Genomic DNA, 20,254 nt, shown 5'->3' with positions numbered 1-20,254 from the left:
CCAGGGACGCAGGAATGAAATGGGCAAACTTATAGCGTCTCCCTAAGCGCTTCACGAGAGCTTCCCATACATTCCAAGATGTGTGTTGGATCTGCACAAGTTTTCTTTCTCTCTATCCACCCTTCTTGAAGGCTAGTCAAGACGTACTACAAGCTCGAGCTCCTACTGGAAGCTCTCTCCTACTTCACGACGCATCAGTGGAAGTTTGAGACAAACAACATGATGGCCATATACAACGACCTTTCCGAGGAAGAAAAGAAGGTTCGTGGTCCCAATTGCAATTTCTTCTTTACTTTGCCTTTGTCGCAAACGCAGAGGAAATGAAAAAATAAGGATGTGCCACTAGATATTGTTGAACACACCTTTTTTCGCATTATGCACGACAACGCCTTTCTCACCGGCGGGCTTTTATTATATTTCCTGGGCTCGTAGTATGTTTAGTAAAGCGAGTTTCCCTAAATAATGTAGTCGCAACCAACAAGTAACGCTCGAGATGAATGAACCTGTGGTGCAGATAACAGTGGCCGAGTAGAGCAAGAGAACCTCGAATCTAAGTGCGTCAGACGTAACAATCTTGTCGCTCAGGAAGTGACCTGGGAAAACCAAATGACTGTCACCTTACACTGGGGTATTAGGCAGTGTTACTCTGATCTTAAAGCACATGCAAATTGAAAAGCGGGTCTCCGTTAACATTTAATCTCAGACTAGTTAACGAACAAGGTTTTTAAACCCTTACGAAGACTATGACCATGGCATGCATCCTCTCTTTCACTGCTTAGAAAGAGACACAACTAAATATCAATCTTTAATTTCTCCAGAAGAGCCGCATCCCTCATATTTTAGTGCTCGACTAAACTGCCTCTACCAGCGCACTGACTTTTACTACTTATAGATGCTACTTATGGATGGTGAAACGCGAAACATAAAGAGTACGCGTATACAGGCACAAAAGACCACGATGACCGCCGATGGCATGACCGCTGTCTGTTCATGGCACTTCGATATTACAAGAGCTTTTTCTTGCGCGTTCCTGTAAACATGCACAGTAGAGTTGTCTGAAAGGGAACCGCGATCACAACACTAGATGATCACCCGCATTCTCTCTATGCTGTTTTTTTTTGTAGGCGTTTAATTGGTTGGCCTTGTTCGCACTCCATTGTTAGCCGCTGTGGTTACAGATTGCGAATAAACTGTTTACGCGTAACCGACTATTTTCATTCTCGTGCTGGCGTATAATGTGACATTTGCTTCACGCCGACTTCGTTTTATCCGAGTTTGCGTTAAGGATTTAGCCTGCCACCAAATCTTGCTTTAGAATAGTTGCTTTGATTTTCGAATTTAATGCTGTCAACATGAATGAACCTTTGCGTTCGCTCCAGAAGACGCACAGCAATGATGCCTTGATAAGAATGCGCATGCCCGATGTTAACTTAGAGACATGTCAAAGCAACGCTGGTTATGCGAAACACCGTGGTTATTTCAAAATGAGGCTAAAGGTCTTCACCGCTTGGTTTCACATATTCTGCGCAGATCTTCAACTTCGATGTCAGCACGTTAGAATGGAGGCCTTTCTTTTACCACTACGCTCTCGGCGCCAGGGACATCCTTCTCAAGGAGGACCACTCCAAGGTCAAAAGTCGAAACTTCCAGAGGTAAGGTTACAGCCTTGCAAAAAAAAAAAAGTGCGCTCTGGGACGTTAAAATTATGTCTCGCTATATAGTCATGGAATAGGCAATGTAGTGCGCGAATAGAGGAAGAAATGCATGCGACATGGACCGATTCACAGTTTTGGGGTGGGAAAAATACTCCGATACTCCGACGGTATCAAAATAAGAGATTGTTTGGCTGGCTAACCTGACTTTCCTGCGTATCCATATATAAAAATAATTTTTATTGGTTGGGTATTGTCTGCAGCCTTTCTTCTTCAGCGCCACAAACGTCAGCATTGCGTTTAAGATTATTTCTTCGCTAATTAGGGTTATGCGTTTTCTATTGTACTTGCGTCTTCTTTTTTTTTTGTCTTTATGTCGTATTTCTGCTAGAAAAATGTTGGATACTGTGGGCTGCCTTGAACGACTACGCCTTCCATGTATTCTTTTCTTTTTTGACCTTGACTACTCTTCAGCAGGAACCATATATGCGAAAGCGAGAAAAATAAATTAAAACATGGTCGGATTACATCACACACATGCTTCACTTGAAGATGAAAAATAAGGGGTCAACTTAACTTACGTGTGTTCGAACGATGGCTATAACCTTTTCATTGTGAGAATGAAACTACTCTCAACCCAACTCGCCACCGAGCTGCTTCCCTCCCCCTTGACTTGTGCGATCCCGCATTGATGCATTGCCTTCTGTCCACAAGTCGTGAAGCGCTTCAAAGCCATTCTAGCTATTTTCGGCGCTCGTTTCGCTATGTGGGGTCGTTTAGGATCTAGTAGAAAATATTGCGCAGTAGTGGGCCATATTATCAAAAATAAAGGGGAAGAAAACTAGAGTGATGGGCCTCGGTGGAATACGTCATAGGTTGAGAGTTGGAAAAGTGAACAATTGAGAGGTGAAGCACAGTGAGGTTAGAGGTAAGGAAACACGCGTAGCCGTAGTTCAGTCTGGAGCACTCTTGAATTCTGGCCAGTGAAAGTATGAGCACACTGGAAGCCAATCGCTCAGCTTCTCGCGCAGGCTGTACGTGGTAAAGCAGGCGACCAACGCCCTGTTCGCCCTGGCCGCCTGGAAGCTGCTGGACATGGGCCCCACCCTGTGGCGGTTGTGGGAGTACCTGACGGACACCGTCGCGCCGACGTTCGCTGGCTGATGACGGTTTGGCCGCCGCCTGGCCCACGCCACGACAAGAGACCGGCCGCCACAACAGCAACAGCAGCAGCGCAGCACCGCACGGCGTCGCGGTTCGCCACCCACCGGGCCGCCGCCGCCTCACGAACTTGCATCCCCACATCGTGAAGGCACATGCGTCACCCGAGGAACCATCGTCACTTCCATCCCGTCAACACTCACCCACTATACTCCTCTCCTTGCTCTCCTTGCAATGCTGTCATGCCATGTTGTTATATATATACATATATATATGGACAGTGAATAGTATTTGCGAGCGTCTGTATTCATGTTTCTATCCAACCTTCGATTTCTTTTAAGGACAGGTAACCCTAGCATACTGGACAGAGGTTGTAGAAGCCAAGTAGGCGGTATACTCCTTTAAGGAAGGCAAAGAAAAATCGAGAGTGTGAAGGGTACAAGGAAGCGTGGGGGCCGTTGGGCTGTCGGAATGGCCAATTTTGACCAATGTTCGTGCAAGATTGAGCCCACGACACTGGGTTCTTGTTTTTCTCCGCTTCGCTGGGCAGGCTGACTGGTTGTACGGGCTGGGAGTTGAACGGTTGAACCGGCTATTAATGATATCTGAAGTTCTGCCGGTTGTACCACAAAAGTCAAAAGGAGGGCTCAGGTTTTAGAGGTGTAGTCAAAAATAAAACCAGAATGGCGTGCTCCTCCCACCAAAACTGCGACTGGCTGCAGCATCACAGTCGCGCGCCGTCGGCGTCATGGGCCCACCGCTGAACATTGTTGTTTGCTGTTGAAATGTGTTGTTTAAGGTACGGGAAACAGCAGGCGATGGTCACTGTTTTCTAGAAGTTCGCTTCCTTACGTTTATGTTGTGTGTCCTGTGATACGTTGTGTCAGCAGCCAATGTTCGTTTACTTTGGTTATGGTTGCTGACGAGTGCCTCTGAAGGTGCTGCAGTGTTTATTCTTTTTGCAGTATCTTACATGCATCCTTTACAGTGCCCACAGTGCCTTTCGCAGCCACTATTACTCCTTCTGGTTTAAGCCAGAGCTCATTATGTTTGTGAAAAACTCTGTGATGTGTTCATTTGAAAACTGCAGAACTTGCCGCTCCAAAAAATATTTCTGCGAAGAGCATAAGGTAGAAACACTCATGGAGAACCAAGTGTTATTATTTGCATGATAAGTTAGCGGAACTTTCCTTGTTTCATTTGTTGGGGTAGCCATCAGGGCAACACCGAGTAACAAAACCACACCTACACACCTTCTCATCACTAAGCATTTAAATACTGCTTTTGCCCTTCTCTTTTTTTAATGGCTAGTATTCTTCGGATCTATTTAGGAACATTTTCACTTGCAGGAGCAACTGCCATTTAAATAAACAGCCAGATAAAATGTTTTTTTCGTGATTTTATACTTTTCTTTATCACTCCTATTCATCGCGTACAACTTGTGCAGTGCCATATAGTGGTAACTGTTGTGCCCTGCTAATCACGTGTGACCGTGATCACGCTTTTTCTGTGACGTGTTGTCGCTGCGCTTTTAAAGGTTCTGACGTGGTGACCGAAGTTTTTATTCTTCCGGAGTATTTGTTTTCTGACCTAAGAAGTGTGAGCAGCGAAGTGAAAAGTGAAATCTACAGCTGCAGGGACAATGTGTACAAAGCCAGTCTGTGCCTGTCATGGTGACCGCATTTCGGTGACCTGTTCATTGCCTGTCGTTTAATTTTGAGTGTTTTTCATACTTAACTCTTCCCTTCATTTGTCGCATGGTCCTCAGGAAAAGTGACATGACGCTAGAGAACCGCTTCGAGAGATCTGGGACCGTGTTGGCTCACTTGAATTATTCTTGTTGACAAATGCTTTGCTGCAACCACTTGTTCATTGACTGATGAGAATAAAGACATTTTCAGATGTCGCGAGCCTTGCTTCACTGAGAAATCTGGATTCCAGTCTCCTTGCACTGCTTTAATTGACATGCCAATCAGGCAGGTTACCCATGATAAAAAGAGAGGAGATAGTATTCCGGTGAATATTGACTGGCTTTGCATAAAGATATAGGAAGAATTGGCAACAGTCAATAAAGAGACAGCAGCAGAATGACGCGCACCTATAAAGGCATACTTCATGCGAAGCTGTGTTTGTTTTTTCTTGCGTTGTTCTGTGAAAAGTAACAGGAATGAGTTCCTGCTTACAAGATAATAGTACTTACTTGTTTACTCCGCTCCGAAGGATAATAGGATAATAGGACTTACTCCGCTCCGAAGATGTGCCCCTCGGAGGGCGGGGCACTCCTCAGGGCGCCGTCATCTCCCCAACATTGTTAACCATCTGTATGATTGGTCTTTCCGAGAGGTTGGCGCGCGTCGAGGACGTCAAGCACACCATTTACGCCGATGACATCACCATATGGTGCTCCCGCGGCTGCGAGGGCAGAGTCGAAGAAGCCATGCAGGATGCGATTGACGTGATCGAGGAGTACCTCCACCCCACCGGACTTCGATGCTCCCCCGCCAAGTCGGAGCTGCTACTTTACAGAAAAGAGAATGGAGGCAGACCCAAAGATTGGAAGCCAGACTCTGAAAGCAGCATCAGACTTCGCACTTGTGACGGGGGGGTGATACCCAGGGTCGACGTTATTCGGGTCCTGGGCATGTTTGTCGAATTCAACGGCGGAAACGGAACAGCTCTCCGCAAGATTATCGCAAAGACGGACAACGCTTTCTGCCTCGTTCGCAGAATCGCAAACCGGCATCGAAGCATGAAGGAAAGCAATCTTCTCAGGCTGATCAATGCCTTCGTACTCTGCCACCTCACGTACACGATTTCTATGCACAACTGGCTCAGAGCGGAGCGAGACAAGCTCAACGTTCTTATCCGCAAAATAGTCAAGAGGGCTCTCGGGCTACCCATCAGGACCCATACCGAGGATCTCTTGAAGCTGGGGGCACATAACACCCCCAAGGAGATTGCCGAAGCCCAAGAACGCACGCAACTCAGTCGCCTGGCCACCACATGTAGGACTGAAAGCGCCACAGTGCAATAACTGTCATGTGCCAAAGCAAGCTATAGACTGCGCCGAAAAAAAAAAAAAACGAAGTTGGCTGGTCGCTCATGCTTGTCAACATTTGGATCATCTGCGTCATACAATCATCGGCGCCAAGATGTTTCCTTATTAGCGGAACGGTAAAGAGCGGACAGTTACCGCGTTGAAGTTTTATTTCCTTAACGAGACACTCAACATTCTTAACTTCGTATCTGACGCCAAACTGCAAGATGTCCACTCGGTATACATTTTTCCATAAAGAAGTGCGGCTTTTTCATGGGATTATCGTCACATTCCAGCAGTGCAGACAGCTGGCGTAAGTTCACTTGTAAGTGGGCGCAAATCGCTTCATCGCACTTGCAACTAGTGGTGCTAGTGTGGTCGCGGATGATGATGATAATCTCAAGAACTGTGGCACATAACTGTGAGGAAGCGGCCATGTATCGGGCGGCGTGAGGAAAGTAAACTATCCTCAGTAAATGAAATCGGTGACTCTGCAGGAGTGAGCAGAATGAGTGAGAAATAAATATATGACAAACAATAAAATAGAATTACAAAAAGAAAGTTAGGCAGGCCTACGGTGGTATATGTTGAAAGCGACAACAACTACGGTGGTGATTAAGTAATGACATTTTTTATAGCAGATTCGTGCGACACTGATCAGGCTACCGTAGTCCCATGCACAGAACAAGATGAACTTTCTTTCTGGCACGTCATCACTCACATATTCACGTAACAAAGCATTTAGAGATTTAATAGTCTTTGGTCGCACAAGGTTAGTGAAATCAAGCATTTTAACTGTGTTGTGGGAGGGGAAGGAGAATGCCTTTTTTTTTAGTTTTCCTTAGCCCCTGCCTTGTCCATCGTATTATATGCGGGCCTTTACGGTAATCGCGCTATACTGAGTTCACGTTCAGTCGTTAACGCAGGCTACATGCCCACTAAAGAGCCACGCAGTCACATATTAAAGAACGCGAACAATGCGAAAATTTCTACACACACGAAAAAAAAATAAGTTTTCCTGCATCTATTCCTTCAATCGATACCTCTGTCCGGTTATTGCCTGTAACCTCCACGGCAAATCAAAACACCGCGGCTCTTGCCAGTGGCTGCAGCGAGCCACGCGGAACCCAACAAATTAAAGGTGATATATATATATATATATATATATATATATATATATATATATATATATATATATATATATATATATATATATATATATATACACAGTGAAAGCTCGTTAATTCGAACTGTACGATTTGGTCCGGCCAAGCTCCATAGAAGTCTATGTATAAAAAAGTCCGTTAATTCGAACGCGAGAAGGTTCCCTCACGGATAATTCGAACTAGGCTCGCCTGGCACACGGCCAGAGAAGCGCACCTACTGCCTACACACAAGGCTGTATTGCCTCCGAAACGGAGAGAACGGCGAGAGAAGGCAAAATCGGACAAAAATCTAACCGGCGCGGGGTCAGCCAGAAGGCAGCGGCGGCTGCCGCCTCTCCGTTCTACGTAACCTCGGAGACTTCTTGCCCGTTGCGAATCTCGGAGGCTTTGCAAATCTTGTACAGCTGCTAATGTTGTGTGGAGATGGCATGGCAAGCTCCAAAACACAGCGAATCAAGTACGTCGCAGCTGCGCTTGCAATCAAGAACGAACGAATCAGGGCCTTCGCCACCTTCACATGTTCAGCGTCTTTGTCTCGGCAGTCTTCATCGGTCGTGCACCTCTGTTTTCAGCTTAGGAGGTATCGGCCGTCGCGATTCATTGGGATGGTGTTAAGCCTCGGCTAACGTTCGTTTCGGTGGAAATCGGTGGTGTGGCATAGTCGGACCCAGAGCTTCGACTTGAAGATGGCGTGTGCCCGCGGCACACGCCATCACTTTCTGACACGCCAAATTTCTGACATGCCCTACTGCTTCCAAATCGCAGTGTACTGTTGCCCTTCTTCACTTTCGTTAGTTCGAACTTTCGTTAATTCGAACTGAAGCGGCTTCCCCTTGCGGTTCGAATTAACGAGCTTTTACTGTATATATATATATGTACATACATATATATATAGCACAACGTAGCGGCAGTGATAGCATTTAAGTGGGAATGGTATTTAAAATAGCCCGGCACGAGGATTTCCAAAACTTGTCACAGTCGAGGTGCTATTCTGGAGATTGTCAAATTCCGTCATATTGTCGAATTCGGCAATCACGGCGTTCTGAGCCAATCAGAGAAGTCGTAGCAGCCCTCTCCGCCAATCAGAATGGACAAGATGTCGAATTTGACAATATGGTGGAATTTCACTATGCCCTAAATAGTACTTGCGGACATCGCAGTTTTCTGAGATGCCCCATTGTTGCCAGGAATTCAGGCTGAGTCGCGCCGCCAGGTCAGACATGTTGTGACAACGGGAACGTCTCGTCACTTCAAAGGCGTTCAGCAACGCAAGCGTGTATGCGGTAAAGTGGTGACGCTATCCTGGAATAATTTAGCGCAGTGCGCGATTCGTTATCGTAGCGACTTCCTTCGAGAGACACGTGCGCTTACGCAGCTGCGCCTAGACAGATCAAATCGCAGAATGCTGGATGGCCCCTTTAGTAAACCGTTTCAGCCGTTTACAGGGGCTACGCAAAACGTCCACGACCCGCCAGTTAAGCCAGAGGATAACGGCCAGTGTTAAATGCTGTGGACAACATATCAGACATCAATGCGAGCACTATTGCAGCAAAGCTGGCACCTTTAGTTTGGCGAACGTAGCGCAGCAAACCTTCCAAAGCCTTTAAATGCAGAACGTAACTTTCGTGCCCCACGTAACACTTAATGTTATCCAATGCGTTGCACGCATGCACACTTTGAACCGTTATCACTCAGCTCTGAGAAAGTGCGAACATAACAGTTCACGACAAAGCTTTGGCCGTGAACGAAACATACAACACGTTACCTTTGAAAATGCGGAAGATGCGAAGACAAAAATAAGGACATCATTTTTTTCCATTTATTTGGGGGAAAAAACTCAAATTTTGCCCGCAAGGCAAGGCGTAATCCTCCTAAGGCCTTTGTATTGCTGGAGCAGCAGAAGTGGCAGTAGCCAAAAAGAAAGAAAGAAAGAAAGAAAGAAAGAAAGAAAGAAAGAAAGAAAGAAAGAAAGAAAGAAAGAAAGAAAGGAAGAAAGAAAGAAAAATGTTATTAGTAATAAGATCGAATTGTATAATAATGCATTGGTAAGGTCGCTATAATAACATAGAGCACATGAAAACTACGTTAGCCTTCACCAGGCGTACCACAATCAAAGGAAATCATGTTTTGTATTTTACATTTACATTTGCGACTTGTTTTACAATTTCTGGCTTCGTTAACAATGTTCGGGTAGATCGATATTGCATAAGAAAGAGATAGGGAGCAAATGATAAATGAAAGGTAGGGAGGCTAACCAGGACTGAGTCCGGTTGGCTACCCTACACTGGGAAAAGGGAAATGGGGAGGGAAAGATTAAAAGAAGAAGAGAAAATCCACTGGGGATATCGATCAGTCACTCAGTCCGGATCACGGACGTTGACTCAATCTGGTAGCTTTCAAATATCGCAGCAGCGCTTTTGTGGCCTTCTTTAGGTTAGCGGTTTTCTATCTGACTGATCTAGAGCTGTGCAGAGGTCATGTCTTTCATTTTCAAAAGGTTTCGTTTTCAGCAGCAGCAGCTGAACGTGTTTCCCAGAAAGAAATTAGTCGCCGTATGGCTGGCGTGTATGTTGAACAGTGCATTTTATTGGTCACTGTGAAGCGTCGGAACAAACGGTTCAAGGAAGGACGTGAAAGTTTCAAAGACCATCCGAGACCGGGCCAATTATTACTATTATTGGATATGGATACATACAAACACACAAAGGAAACAGACGGAGGGAGCAAGCTGACAACTTCCATCGAGACGTGCACAACGCCTGCCTACTCTTCCCAGAGAGGAGAATGAAAACAGAAGAAGATATGAAACAAAGAAAAAAGGAAAGAAAATAGAAAATAAATACATGACAGAGTCACGGACAAAAGAAAGTAGGAACGCGGAAAAAATGTCTATAAACGAGAGGCCAAATCAGTTTTCTGCATAAAAGTTAGTAAGGCTATAGGGCCTGGTCCCGTTGAGCAGCACTCCCTCTCGGAAACAGGCAATCGTCAATGTTCGCACACTTGAGTCCCATCAGTCCATATTCCTTAATTAGCAGTGCACGTTGTGTGACACATGCGGGACACTCCGATATAAGGTGTTCAATGAAGTGTCTCACAGGAGCCACAGGACGTACACGACGGACTGTCAACACGTCCTTGACGACGAAAGCGTTCGCGCAACAACACAGAGCCAACTCTTAATTTCACTAACAGTGCTCTAGCACTAAGAGGCAAGCGATAACCACGAACACGGGTAGGGAACGAGCCGTTTGCAACACGGTGGTCTGGGTGCGGCTTTAGTATGTATCGGCGGATTAACACACGAGCACTGTCAATCATACAGGAAATTTCTGGGCAGTCACTCCCGTTGTGAGCACAAGTTGAAGCGAGGCGATCAGCCTCTACATTTCTAGCAATGCCACGTGCGAAGGTATCCACTGGGCATTGAGCGACATCCCACGAGAAGCAATATTGTCGGCGGACTCTATTATATACTGTGTAGAATTGGGCTATTGGCATCCTTTCTCAACAGCCTGCCAAGGCCAGCACGGAAGTCTGTTAGGGTGACGACCTTCGATGTGCTTATTTCTTCATTTACGTATTTCGGAGCAACATCAATCGCTTGCAGCTCCACAGTTTTTGATGAGGATGGATAAGGTATTCGAAACACCCTTCTTATGTCATTCAAAGGGCAGAAGAATGCTGCTGCAGCGCCTTGAGCGTCGTTGCTTACCGGTGCGTCCGTAAATACTTTAAGATGGCCTCCATAGCTTTCAAATAAGTGCAGCTGGTCAGACTTTTTGCGTATGTCGAGAACCGAAAGATGAATAGGGAAGGGGCATTTGTTGTTGCGTTCCTTCGGAGTTGTCAGTGAGGTAGTATCTTCTGAACTGCCAGCAATGGCAACGAACAATGCCGCCATTTTCCCCATGCGGGAGAACGGCCGCGGAATCAGCTGGTTATAAGGTGCGTGTCCATCTGATGCTAAGTACAGACGTTCTACGTGATATAACGCTCTCTGGTCTGCTTGCAGCCTCAGGGGCAGCTGGTGTGCTTCGTAGTGAGTAATGAAAAAAAAACTGCGCCTCACGAGGTAAGCCAAGAATGACTCGGAGGGCAACACGATAGTCCCGTTCCAATTGAAACATCAAACTAGGCGGTACTTTAACACTGTCAAGGCTTACATCACGCCAGAAAGTACTGACGATTGATAAACCCGTAGTGTTGTCATCTCGTCACAGCCGTCGCGCTTAGCAGTAATAATAATAATATTTGGGGTTTTACGTGCCAAAACCACTTTCTGATTATGAGGCACGCCGTAGTGGAGGACTCCGGAAATTTTGACCACCTGGGGTTCTTTAACGTGCACCTAAATCTAAGCACACGGGTGTTTTCGCATTTCGCCCCCATCGAAATGCGGCCGCCGAGGCCGGGATTCGATCCCGCGACCTCGTGCTCAGCAGCCTAACACCATAGCCACTGAGCAACCACGGCGGGTGCGCTTAGCAGTCAAGGCGGCAATATATCTGAGTATAGGGACTGCGATTTTCGCCGCACAGAGGTGACGGCAGGATGGTATGATAGGCAATCAGCGATAATTACGCCAAGGTAGCGGTGTTTCTGTACCCAATCTATCAGTGTATCTCCGAGGTATAGCCGACTCATGGTTTGACGAGCGCGTTGTCTAGGATGATACGCAATTGCGGCTGACTTACCGGGTGAAATCTGCAGACCAACTTCATCCGTGTACTCTGATGTTGCATTCAGAGCTCCCTGCAAGATTCCACGAAAACGTGGACCATGGTGCGAAGGGCCGCTGATCCACAGTGCGATGTCATCAGCATATATTGCTATGCCTATTGGAAAGTCACATTCTTGAGGCAATCGGCTTGGAAGTCCAGCAAGTACGCTGTTGAAGAGAAGCGGCGATAAGACTCCGCCTTGCGAGACACCACACTTAATAACAATGCGAGGTTCATGAGCACTTGTTGCTCCTCGAACGCGCACTTTCATTTTGCGCGATGGAAAATGGCCCACAAAACCAAGCACACTATACCCGAAAGTCCCGCAGTCATAAGTGCGAAAACAATCGCCCTATATAGTACTCAGTCGAATGCTTGCTGTATGTCTAGGAATAGTATAAATGCAGAGTGCTTGTTTTTTCGAGCAGATTCAAGTGATGGCCAAAGTCACCGTGCAATCACTCCCAACATAACTGCAAAGGGTGATACGCTGATATTAGACAGGAACGGAGGATAAGCATCGATGAACTGGCAGAGCGTGTGAACATCATTCACGGTTCGGTTCACACCATAATTCATGAACAACTCGGTTATTGGCTCTTATTCTGTGCGCAATAGATGCCCAAAATTTTGAACCACTGCCAGAAGACAGAGAGGTTCAGCGCTGCTTTGACTCATCTGATTCGGTATCGCAATGAGGGTGACGACTTGACTGCGATTGTGACCAGGGACGAATCATGGTGCCACTACAAAACACGACAGCAAAGCTTACAGTGCAAACAATCGAATTCACCGCGGGGGGTTCACAGAAAGCAAAGGTTGTCATTTCCGCGGGAAAGGTGTTGTTGACTTTTCGATCTTCAGAGGTCATTACTGACCGAATTTGCTAAACCTGGAGAGTCTATCAATCGTTTCCGATATTGTGAAATGCCGGATCGGCTGCGTGTCGCAATCAAGAACAAACGACGTGGAAAATTGACGAATTTCCACCACAACAATGCCCGCCCCCACATTGCTGATGTGGTTAACACAAAACTGATAAAGTTCAAGTGGGAAACGCAGCAACATCCGCCATACAGCCCAGACCTGTCGCCTTGCGACTTCCACAAACAGCTCAAGGAAACCAGATTCGTGTCGGACGATGACGAGAAAGAGTCAGTTGCAGTCTTTTTGAAGAAGTGGGAGGGATGTATAAATGCTCATGGAGACTACTTCTAAATAAAGTGCCCCGTTTGTCATATATTCGTATTTGCTCGCTTTCATTTGACCCGCCCTCGTTATTTTGTAGAAATCCTGCCTTTTATATGTGCTCTCTGTTGCGGCTATAATTACGGTGCAATTACTCACAATACACGACCGGTGACAGCTGCTCCTGAGCAAGAGATTGGAACAAAGGACAGCGTCATTGAGATTTTTCCCTAGCCGTTGCATATGTACAAAAATGTAAACAAGGTTCTTGAATGACGAAGTTTCATCAAAATACTTGTCTCCAACTTGTTGATTTCATGGCCATTACATTTTTCATATCAGCGGCATGGTCTGCTGGTTTCAAACTGATAAAGTTCCAAAGTTCGTGTGATATTTTCTTTACTTATTAAACTGACAAAAAACATGGGAGCATTCATATCAGTGATTTCGAGCACAATTTCTCGGACATACGAGTATATTCTTTTATGAATAAATACACATTTTACTTGTCTTGACAGTGCGTAGCGTTCAACAATTCGTTTGCAGCATTTTTGGCAATGGCAATGCCGTTATTATTCATGTATTTGGTCCCTCAACAAATTCTACGAGGAGGTCGAGCTGTAACGTGTGCGCCCCCCCCCCCCCTCTCCGCCTTTCCGAACGAAATTTCAGGCTACGCCACTGTTAGTGGCCGCTGTAATATGCAGCTAATGACACCCAGTTAATCTAAATGCAAAGCAATATATGTCCGTAAACATTGAAACGCTAACGCCCCCCCTCCTACACACACACACACACACACCCACGCACACACACACATGTGTTTTTTTCTTCTTTTTATAACGTTATAATTGTTTACACATGTTTCGGGGAATGTGGCATGATTACCTAGACCTAAACCTTACAACAAAACTTTTCTTGAAATTTTCATCTCACCATCTGCGCCGTCGCTTCCAAATCACATCTTCGCCGCAACCTCCCCCATCCCATCAGTATCCCCGGAATGACTTTCCTTACAAGATATGTTCATTCACAGTTTGAGGTGGCGCCGTCGATGTGGGAGCCTCGTCATAACCATTTAACCCGCCTACAATTTTTTTTTATTTACTGCAAAGTGGGAACGTATTATTTTTGCTTCGTTTTACGAAGAGCGTAAGAGGCGTTTATTCAGTTCAAGAACAAACCATAGAGAAAATCTATGAACAAACTGAAATATTGCTGCAAGTTCTTGAAGAAGCGTTGTTTGTTCTCCTTATGTGTTAGTAAGAAGTTCAGATAGTTAGTTTTCCTAGTGCGTTGCTGTGTCATTTATCTGACTTGGAAAGCTCTACGAAGGCGCTGGAAAATTATTTAGCACGTTATAGCAGATAAAAACGCCGCGTGGCCTCAAACCGAGCACCAACACGCGAGCGCGCTCGCGGCTGCTGCGCCATCTGTAGAGCAAAAAGGAAAGGAACGACCATACTCGCGCTACTCTCGCTCACTGTACCAATTATAGGAGGCGTTGACTGTACTCTCGCCTTCAGTGCTCCAGTGGCCACCAAAACAAATATGGCGCCGTTCGTGTTCTAAAAATGCGGTGAAAGACTGCGCACAGGCTCTTAGCAACGTTAAACAGAACGTTTCCGCTTCGCCGGAGTGGCTAACCGATGGCAGATGACATAATACACCTTGTTCCGAGGGCTGAAGACGCTGACGAGGAGGAAGACTCGGCGTCTGCCTCTGCGATGGACGTCTCCTATGACACCTCGCTGCCAGCGCAGCACACTTACCTCGGTAACGACATGGAGGATCTCACGGGCAGGACGGTTTTCGAAGAAGACAGCCTGCAAACGATACCTGTACTGACATCCCATGACGTCATATTGGTGCCAGGTCAGATCTTGCCTCTCCAGATATTTCGACCCTTGGAGATATCCATGATGCACAGAATTATAGAAAACGATCGGACTTTTGGCATCGTTGGCGAAAGCGCGAGTAGCACTTCTCCGCAGCCGCTAGGCACTACTGCTGAAATACGGTCCTACAAAGAAGAGGTTGACGAGTTGTCCGGCGTATCAACACTTGTGGTCAAAGCGGAAGGTCGACAGAGGTTTCGCATCATCAGCTCCCGCACAAGAAGCGACGGCATTCTCATGGCTAGCATTAAAATACTTCCTGACAAGCCCACCGCCGACGTCGGTGAAGCCGCTCGACTTCCAAGCCTGTCAAGGTTTAAGGGACGCTCCACGTCTCGGTACACTCCGAGCGAGCGACACAAAGACCCTTACGGCTTCTCCCACGTGACAGCTTGGCCCTCCTGGGTGTATCGACAGTACGACGCGAACCTCCTGGTTTCGAAAATAGAGGCTGAGTTGCGCGAGTGGACTGAAAATTTTGCCACCCTGAGCCTACCCCGCGACCCGTGTCGCTTTTCCTACTGGGTCGCGAGCAGTCTTCTCCTGGACGACAAGCTGCGCCTGGAGATGTTATCTTACGACAACCCTGTACAGCGACTGCGATGTGAACTGGCCATTCTTCGTGACTGTCGCGTGCTGACGTGTAAGGAGTGCAACCAGAAGATGGCCGACAGGAGCGATGTGTTCAGCATGTCTCAGAGCGGACCACAGGGCGCATACGTTAATCCCCATGGATATGTACACGAGATGATAACTGTGCGCAAAGCCACTGGCGTATACTTGAATGGTCGACCGAGCACACTGTACAGCTGGTTCCCAGGTTATGCATGGACGATCCTGCAATGCAGTGGTTGCCACTGCCATGTTGGATGGAAGTTCACTGCTTCCAACAAGGCTCTTTTACCAAAGAAATTTTGGGGTTTATGCAGAGCTGCAATAAGGCCGGCATTGCAGACTGAAAGGCGTTCATCTTAAGAAATGTGTGGTTGCTTTCTTGGAAGCTTGACACGAAAGCCTAGTCACATGCTTAAGTCCTCCATTAGAACCTTGTAGGTCACCTTCCCCGTGAAGAAGCAAGGTCTGGACAACCGAATACTTATCCAAGGAAACATGCAGAAAAGCAGTTGAGCCTGACATGCCTTGTCTGCGTACGCGCCATCGTCCAGTCAGGCCTCCACGTCATGTTTGCATACCGCCTGATTGAAGTGATTTGACATTTGTAGGGCTTTAAGGTGCTGTGATGTACTCTGACACAAAAGCTCATTGCTTGCAGGCCAAGGCAACCAGTACTGCTGCATGTGATAAGGGCTATAATTTAAATGCCCAGATTGCCAGTTTATTTGGCTTAGTCAATGTGCAGCTAAGCTCGAATATACTCGCTACTGAACAAAATACCACCTTTCTATGGTATGTATTCAAACTCTGCCCCATGTGATCACTGTACTAAAAGAAATGAACCAAATAAAAAGATGAAGTTTTTTTTTTTTTTGCTATGGAAGTGGCCTCAGTGCAAGCATTTGAAGATATTTTGTGTTGTGGTGGTACATTTTCTGTGTTTTACAACATGGAGATTGTCCATGTAAACTGTTTATTTCTTACTCATTGCATCATTAAGCTAGCTGTTTTATCATAGTGAAATGTCTACAGAAAGTGTAAAAATATTAAGTTGCTTTCCTGTTGCAGGTTAATTTTAAGTGCAGCTTGTTGCACAGACAGCATTGATTTATCTGGTCATGTAAGAGGCTCCCTTTGCTAAAATGCTCACAGGCAGTTGCAAATGCGCTACATTACAGCATTTAGCAGTAACATGCAGAAGTGTACCGATCTTTATTAAAAACATCTTAATGCAGTAGCATTTACTGTAAATTTTTCTTGTATGTGTAGTCCTGTCAGTATTCCTTGCTTTGCTTATTTTTTCCTACCTGCTTAGCCTTTAGCACGTCATTATATTTGTGTAAAATGGCTGTATCCTTGGATGCAGCGTGAGGCATCAGAAGTAGATGCATCTCAAGTTATGCAAGACATAATACAGTTGCACAACTAACATGGTGTCATCAAACCAGTATATTCCAAAGTTACACTCATCAGATCACATTGCTTTATGAGCCATCTGTGGGTTTATGATATAAATTTTGCTTAATGTCATGTGCACAGTTAAATGTTCATTTGTTAAAAATAATCACATACAAGCCACCGGCATCTTGCTAACTAGTATGTGTACATTTGCTATCAAGGAAATTATGCATATGTCATCTGCATGTTACTTGTTTGATTAAACCTGGACACAGCTTGCAGGGCTCTTTGCTTTTTTCAAAATCAAATTACGAATCTGTTTCCTGTAGCTGCTTAGAGTAGTTGTTTCTCCCCCAGCTGCTAAGTCATATGTACTGTGTAACATAAGAGGACACTAAATGGTGTAATCACAAAAGCTTCCACTTATTACTGACTGTAAGCGTATGCTCTGTAACCCTGACCCCTTCTTTACAAGATTTGCTCCTTGTTATACCTAAACACACCAGAGTGGCAAGATTTGATACTAGGAAGGTAAATAATACTTCGATTGGTCTACATTCGCCTACAACCTTAACAAAGTGAAAAGAAATGGTGAACTTGCGGATAACCACATTTTTGTTATCACTCGTAACACAATGCCTTCGGTTCTCTGAAATGTGTAAATTTAAGACACTGGAATGTTATGCTTTATGTAACCTTGTTCTGATTCTACCTACCTGTAAAAGGCAGTGTCATCACAGTATTGTGCTCTAGCTTTTTTTTTGCTTCTGCAGGAATGCCATTAATGTACAAGTGGTTTCAGGCATATTTAATAACAACACAATGGAGCTTTAGGAAACAGTGAAGCTAGTTTGTCTAAGTTAAAAGTTTGTGGCAGTGTGGTGCTAAAGAACAAGTAGTTGGTAAGAAGCATTCGTACGCATTATGCTTTAGGGTGATGACAACAACTGTACTGTTGCTGTGAGCTATCAAATCTTGGACTCCACTATTTTCATTTTCAGTTGGATAACTGTTCAACATTATTGCCAATTTATTAAAAGCTGCCTGTCATTGCTTGCATTGATATTGAAGTCAGCTTTATCTAAAATATGCAATAAAAGATCAATCAATACATGAGCTGAACACAATTTGTATGCCACTTATATGTGACCATGGCAATCATCACATTTCTTGCAATGGCCCTTGAGAACAAATTACTTTCTTCTGGAAACATAGGAGGCAGACTTCGGAGAATAGCGTCTCTGCTTAGATACAGAAGAAAGGGCACACATCATGCTCAGACTTCTGCTGTTGACTTGCACATGAGATGTGTGCTCTGCTCTCCCAAGTATAATGATTCTGTTTTGTTTGTTCAAGGAGTATTACACAACTTATTGAGCATGGTAAGAAGGCATTCGTGATCTGTAGACAATGTTTCCATAGACATGCAAGCCAAATATTCAGCTGCAAGCAGCAGGAAGCTTGCACTCTTGCATAGAAGATAACTCGCTCTCTGCTGCAGCTTTCCAGACCTTGTTTATTATGCCCCCCCTTTGAGATCATAGGCCTGCATGACAGCTCATAGATGCTAGCCGTCGGGAGGTTGTTCATAATAAATTATTCCTGAGCTAAAGCTTGCACAAACGTGCACAGCCCTCCAATCTTCTAGCCAATGGTGAAGTGGTGGTTGTGCATCGTGGTTGTTAATGCATTCTGATGATCCTGTCACCACTCCTTTCTGCTTTCAGGCACCTTTTGTGAAATGGCAACTTTGAAGAAGTTACGATGAGTGCACGCTTGAGTTACCACAGCTTGCGAACCTTGGAGGTTACCATAAGTGCACTGCAGATAAAATAAAAAGCAAGAAAGAAGCAATACGGGGTAGGGCGTTGCTATCAGTGCCGTCCCAGCTAAGAGGAAATATTGTGTTAAGGAGGAATGGGAACAGTAAGCATTACACTCTTTATATCGTAATTATTGTCAGGTCCTTCTAAAAATTTTCTTTTGGAATATATGTTAACTGAAGGGCATGGGATTCATTTCATATGTTTTCAGTTTTGTAAACTAGATGCAGCACCAGGTTTGTATATAAGCAATACACAGGAATACCCACACTTTATGTATGTGCTTGTGTATGTTACAGCAAGGCTCCACTGAAAAACTTATTCGTTTCATGGTACCTCTAGTTCCACATAGCTTGTCCCGTTTTATCGGATTGTGATGTTTTGCTTCTTGCCCACTGAAATTAGTTTGCAGCATAGCTTGATATATCTGCAGCTGGGCATGCATGTTTGTACCACGAATCACTCTGCACTAAGGCGCAGTACCTATGATGGTTCTCTGGCAGATGGACAGACAAAGCAACATCTAGCAACCGCGCGGTCACTCTCAGGTTATGAGCACCATGGATAATGCCCGTTGAACAGAGCAGGTATACGTGCACGAGCAAAGGATGTCTAATTCTACCTCTTCTCCCTTCTCCTTGTCTTGCTATTGATGCATTTGTAATTGCCTTGCCTTTTGTGGAGGAGGTTTGTTTATGTTGTACAAAAAAGCCCTGTTGCCTCTGGCATAACAAGTTAGCCTCACTAAGACCCGCTGTTACTGCTTAGTAGATAGAGTGTTGGGCAGCTAAGCACGAGTTCGCAGGATCAAATCCTGGCCATGGCGGCCGCATTTCGATGGGGGCAAAATGCAAAAACACCCATTTATTTACATTTAGGTGCATGTTAAAGAACCCCTGGTGGTCCAAGTTATTCCGGAGTCCCCCACCATGGCCAGCCTCATAAACAGATTGTGGTTTTGGCCCATAAAACCCCATGAATAATTAATTAAATAGCATAACTTAAGAAGGTTTTTTGAACATGAGGTCAGGGTAATCCAGCAAATCTATTTTCCAATTTCACCACATAAATGTGTGCATGTTTGTGCTATCTGAATATGACATCTTATTTTAGCTGTTGATATCTGTGGGTATAGATGATATTCTAATAGAAATTACAAGAAAAATATGGCGCTGGGCACATCATGTAATGCGCAAATTAGATAACCGTTGGACCATTAGGGTGACAGAATGGGTACCAAGAGAAGGGAAGCGCAGTAGAGGATGGCAGAAGACTAGGTGGTGCAACGAAACTAGGAAATTTGCGGGTGCTAGTTGTACTCGGTTGGCGCAGGACAGGGGTAATTGGAGATCGCAGGGAGAGGCCTTTGTCCTGCAGTGGACATAAGATAGGGTGATGAGGAAGGTGTTAGATGTGTGACTGTAGAATATTTGCTCTTGCTGAATGATTGCAGAACCTACTCTATATGCCTCTGTGATTTGTAACTATCTTCCAAGAATGCCTACGAACATAGAGCAGGAAGAGCATGCTCTTGATGAGCAGTCTCTTCTTCTTCATTTCTTTGGCATGCTGCTGACTGCAAGTGGATCTCA

General features: G+C 45.3%; 2 protein-coding genes across 5 annotated transcripts in view; both read left to right on the top strand.

Moving 5' to 3' along the window:
* The window catches only part of LOC135896944 (putative fatty acyl-CoA reductase CG5065), a 101,618-nt gene extending 96,895 nt beyond the window's left edge, over positions 1–4,723 (top strand). For 3 of the 4 annotated variants that reach the window (XM_065425486.2, XM_070535164.1, XM_065425487.2), the window contains exons 9-11: positions 132–261; positions 1,531–1,652; positions 2,672–4,723. In XM_065425486.2, coding sequence (XP_065281558.1) covers positions 132–261; positions 1,531–1,652; positions 2,672–2,816 — 397 coding nt within the window. In that variant the 3' untranslated portion in view covers positions 2,817–4,723. The remainder of the gene's footprint in view (positions 1–131; positions 262–1,530; positions 1,653–2,671) is intronic. The other variant, XM_070535163.1, reaches the window with a different exon arrangement.
* A 9,691-nt stretch (positions 4,724–14,414) lies between these two features.
* ohgt (E3 ubiquitin ligase component cereblon) lies at positions 14,415–16,319 on the top strand. Its single transcript, XM_065425500.2, has one exon. It carries the CDS (start codon positions 14,578–14,580, stop codon positions 15,799–15,801), a length of 1,224 nt encoding a protein of 407 aa, XP_065281572.1. The 5' UTR covers positions 14,415–14,577; the 3' UTR covers positions 15,802–16,319.
* The last annotated feature ends 3,935 nt before the right edge of the window (positions 16,320–20,254 follow it).

The sequence above is a fragment of the Dermacentor albipictus genome, chromosome 3 (assembly GCF_038994185.2).
Source record: "Dermacentor albipictus isolate Rhodes 1998 colony chromosome 3, USDA_Dalb.pri_finalv2, whole genome shotgun sequence".
Taxonomy (NCBI): Eukaryota; Metazoa; Arthropoda; class Arachnida; order Ixodida; family Ixodidae; genus Dermacentor; species Dermacentor albipictus.
This window is presented reverse-complemented; position numbering and strand designations above follow the sequence as displayed.

Excerpts from the sequence above, each read along its gene's own strand:
- ohgt (XM_065425500.2), top strand. The coding sequence starts at position 14,578 with ATGGCAGATGACATAATACACCTTGTTCCGAGGGCTGAAGACGCTGAC.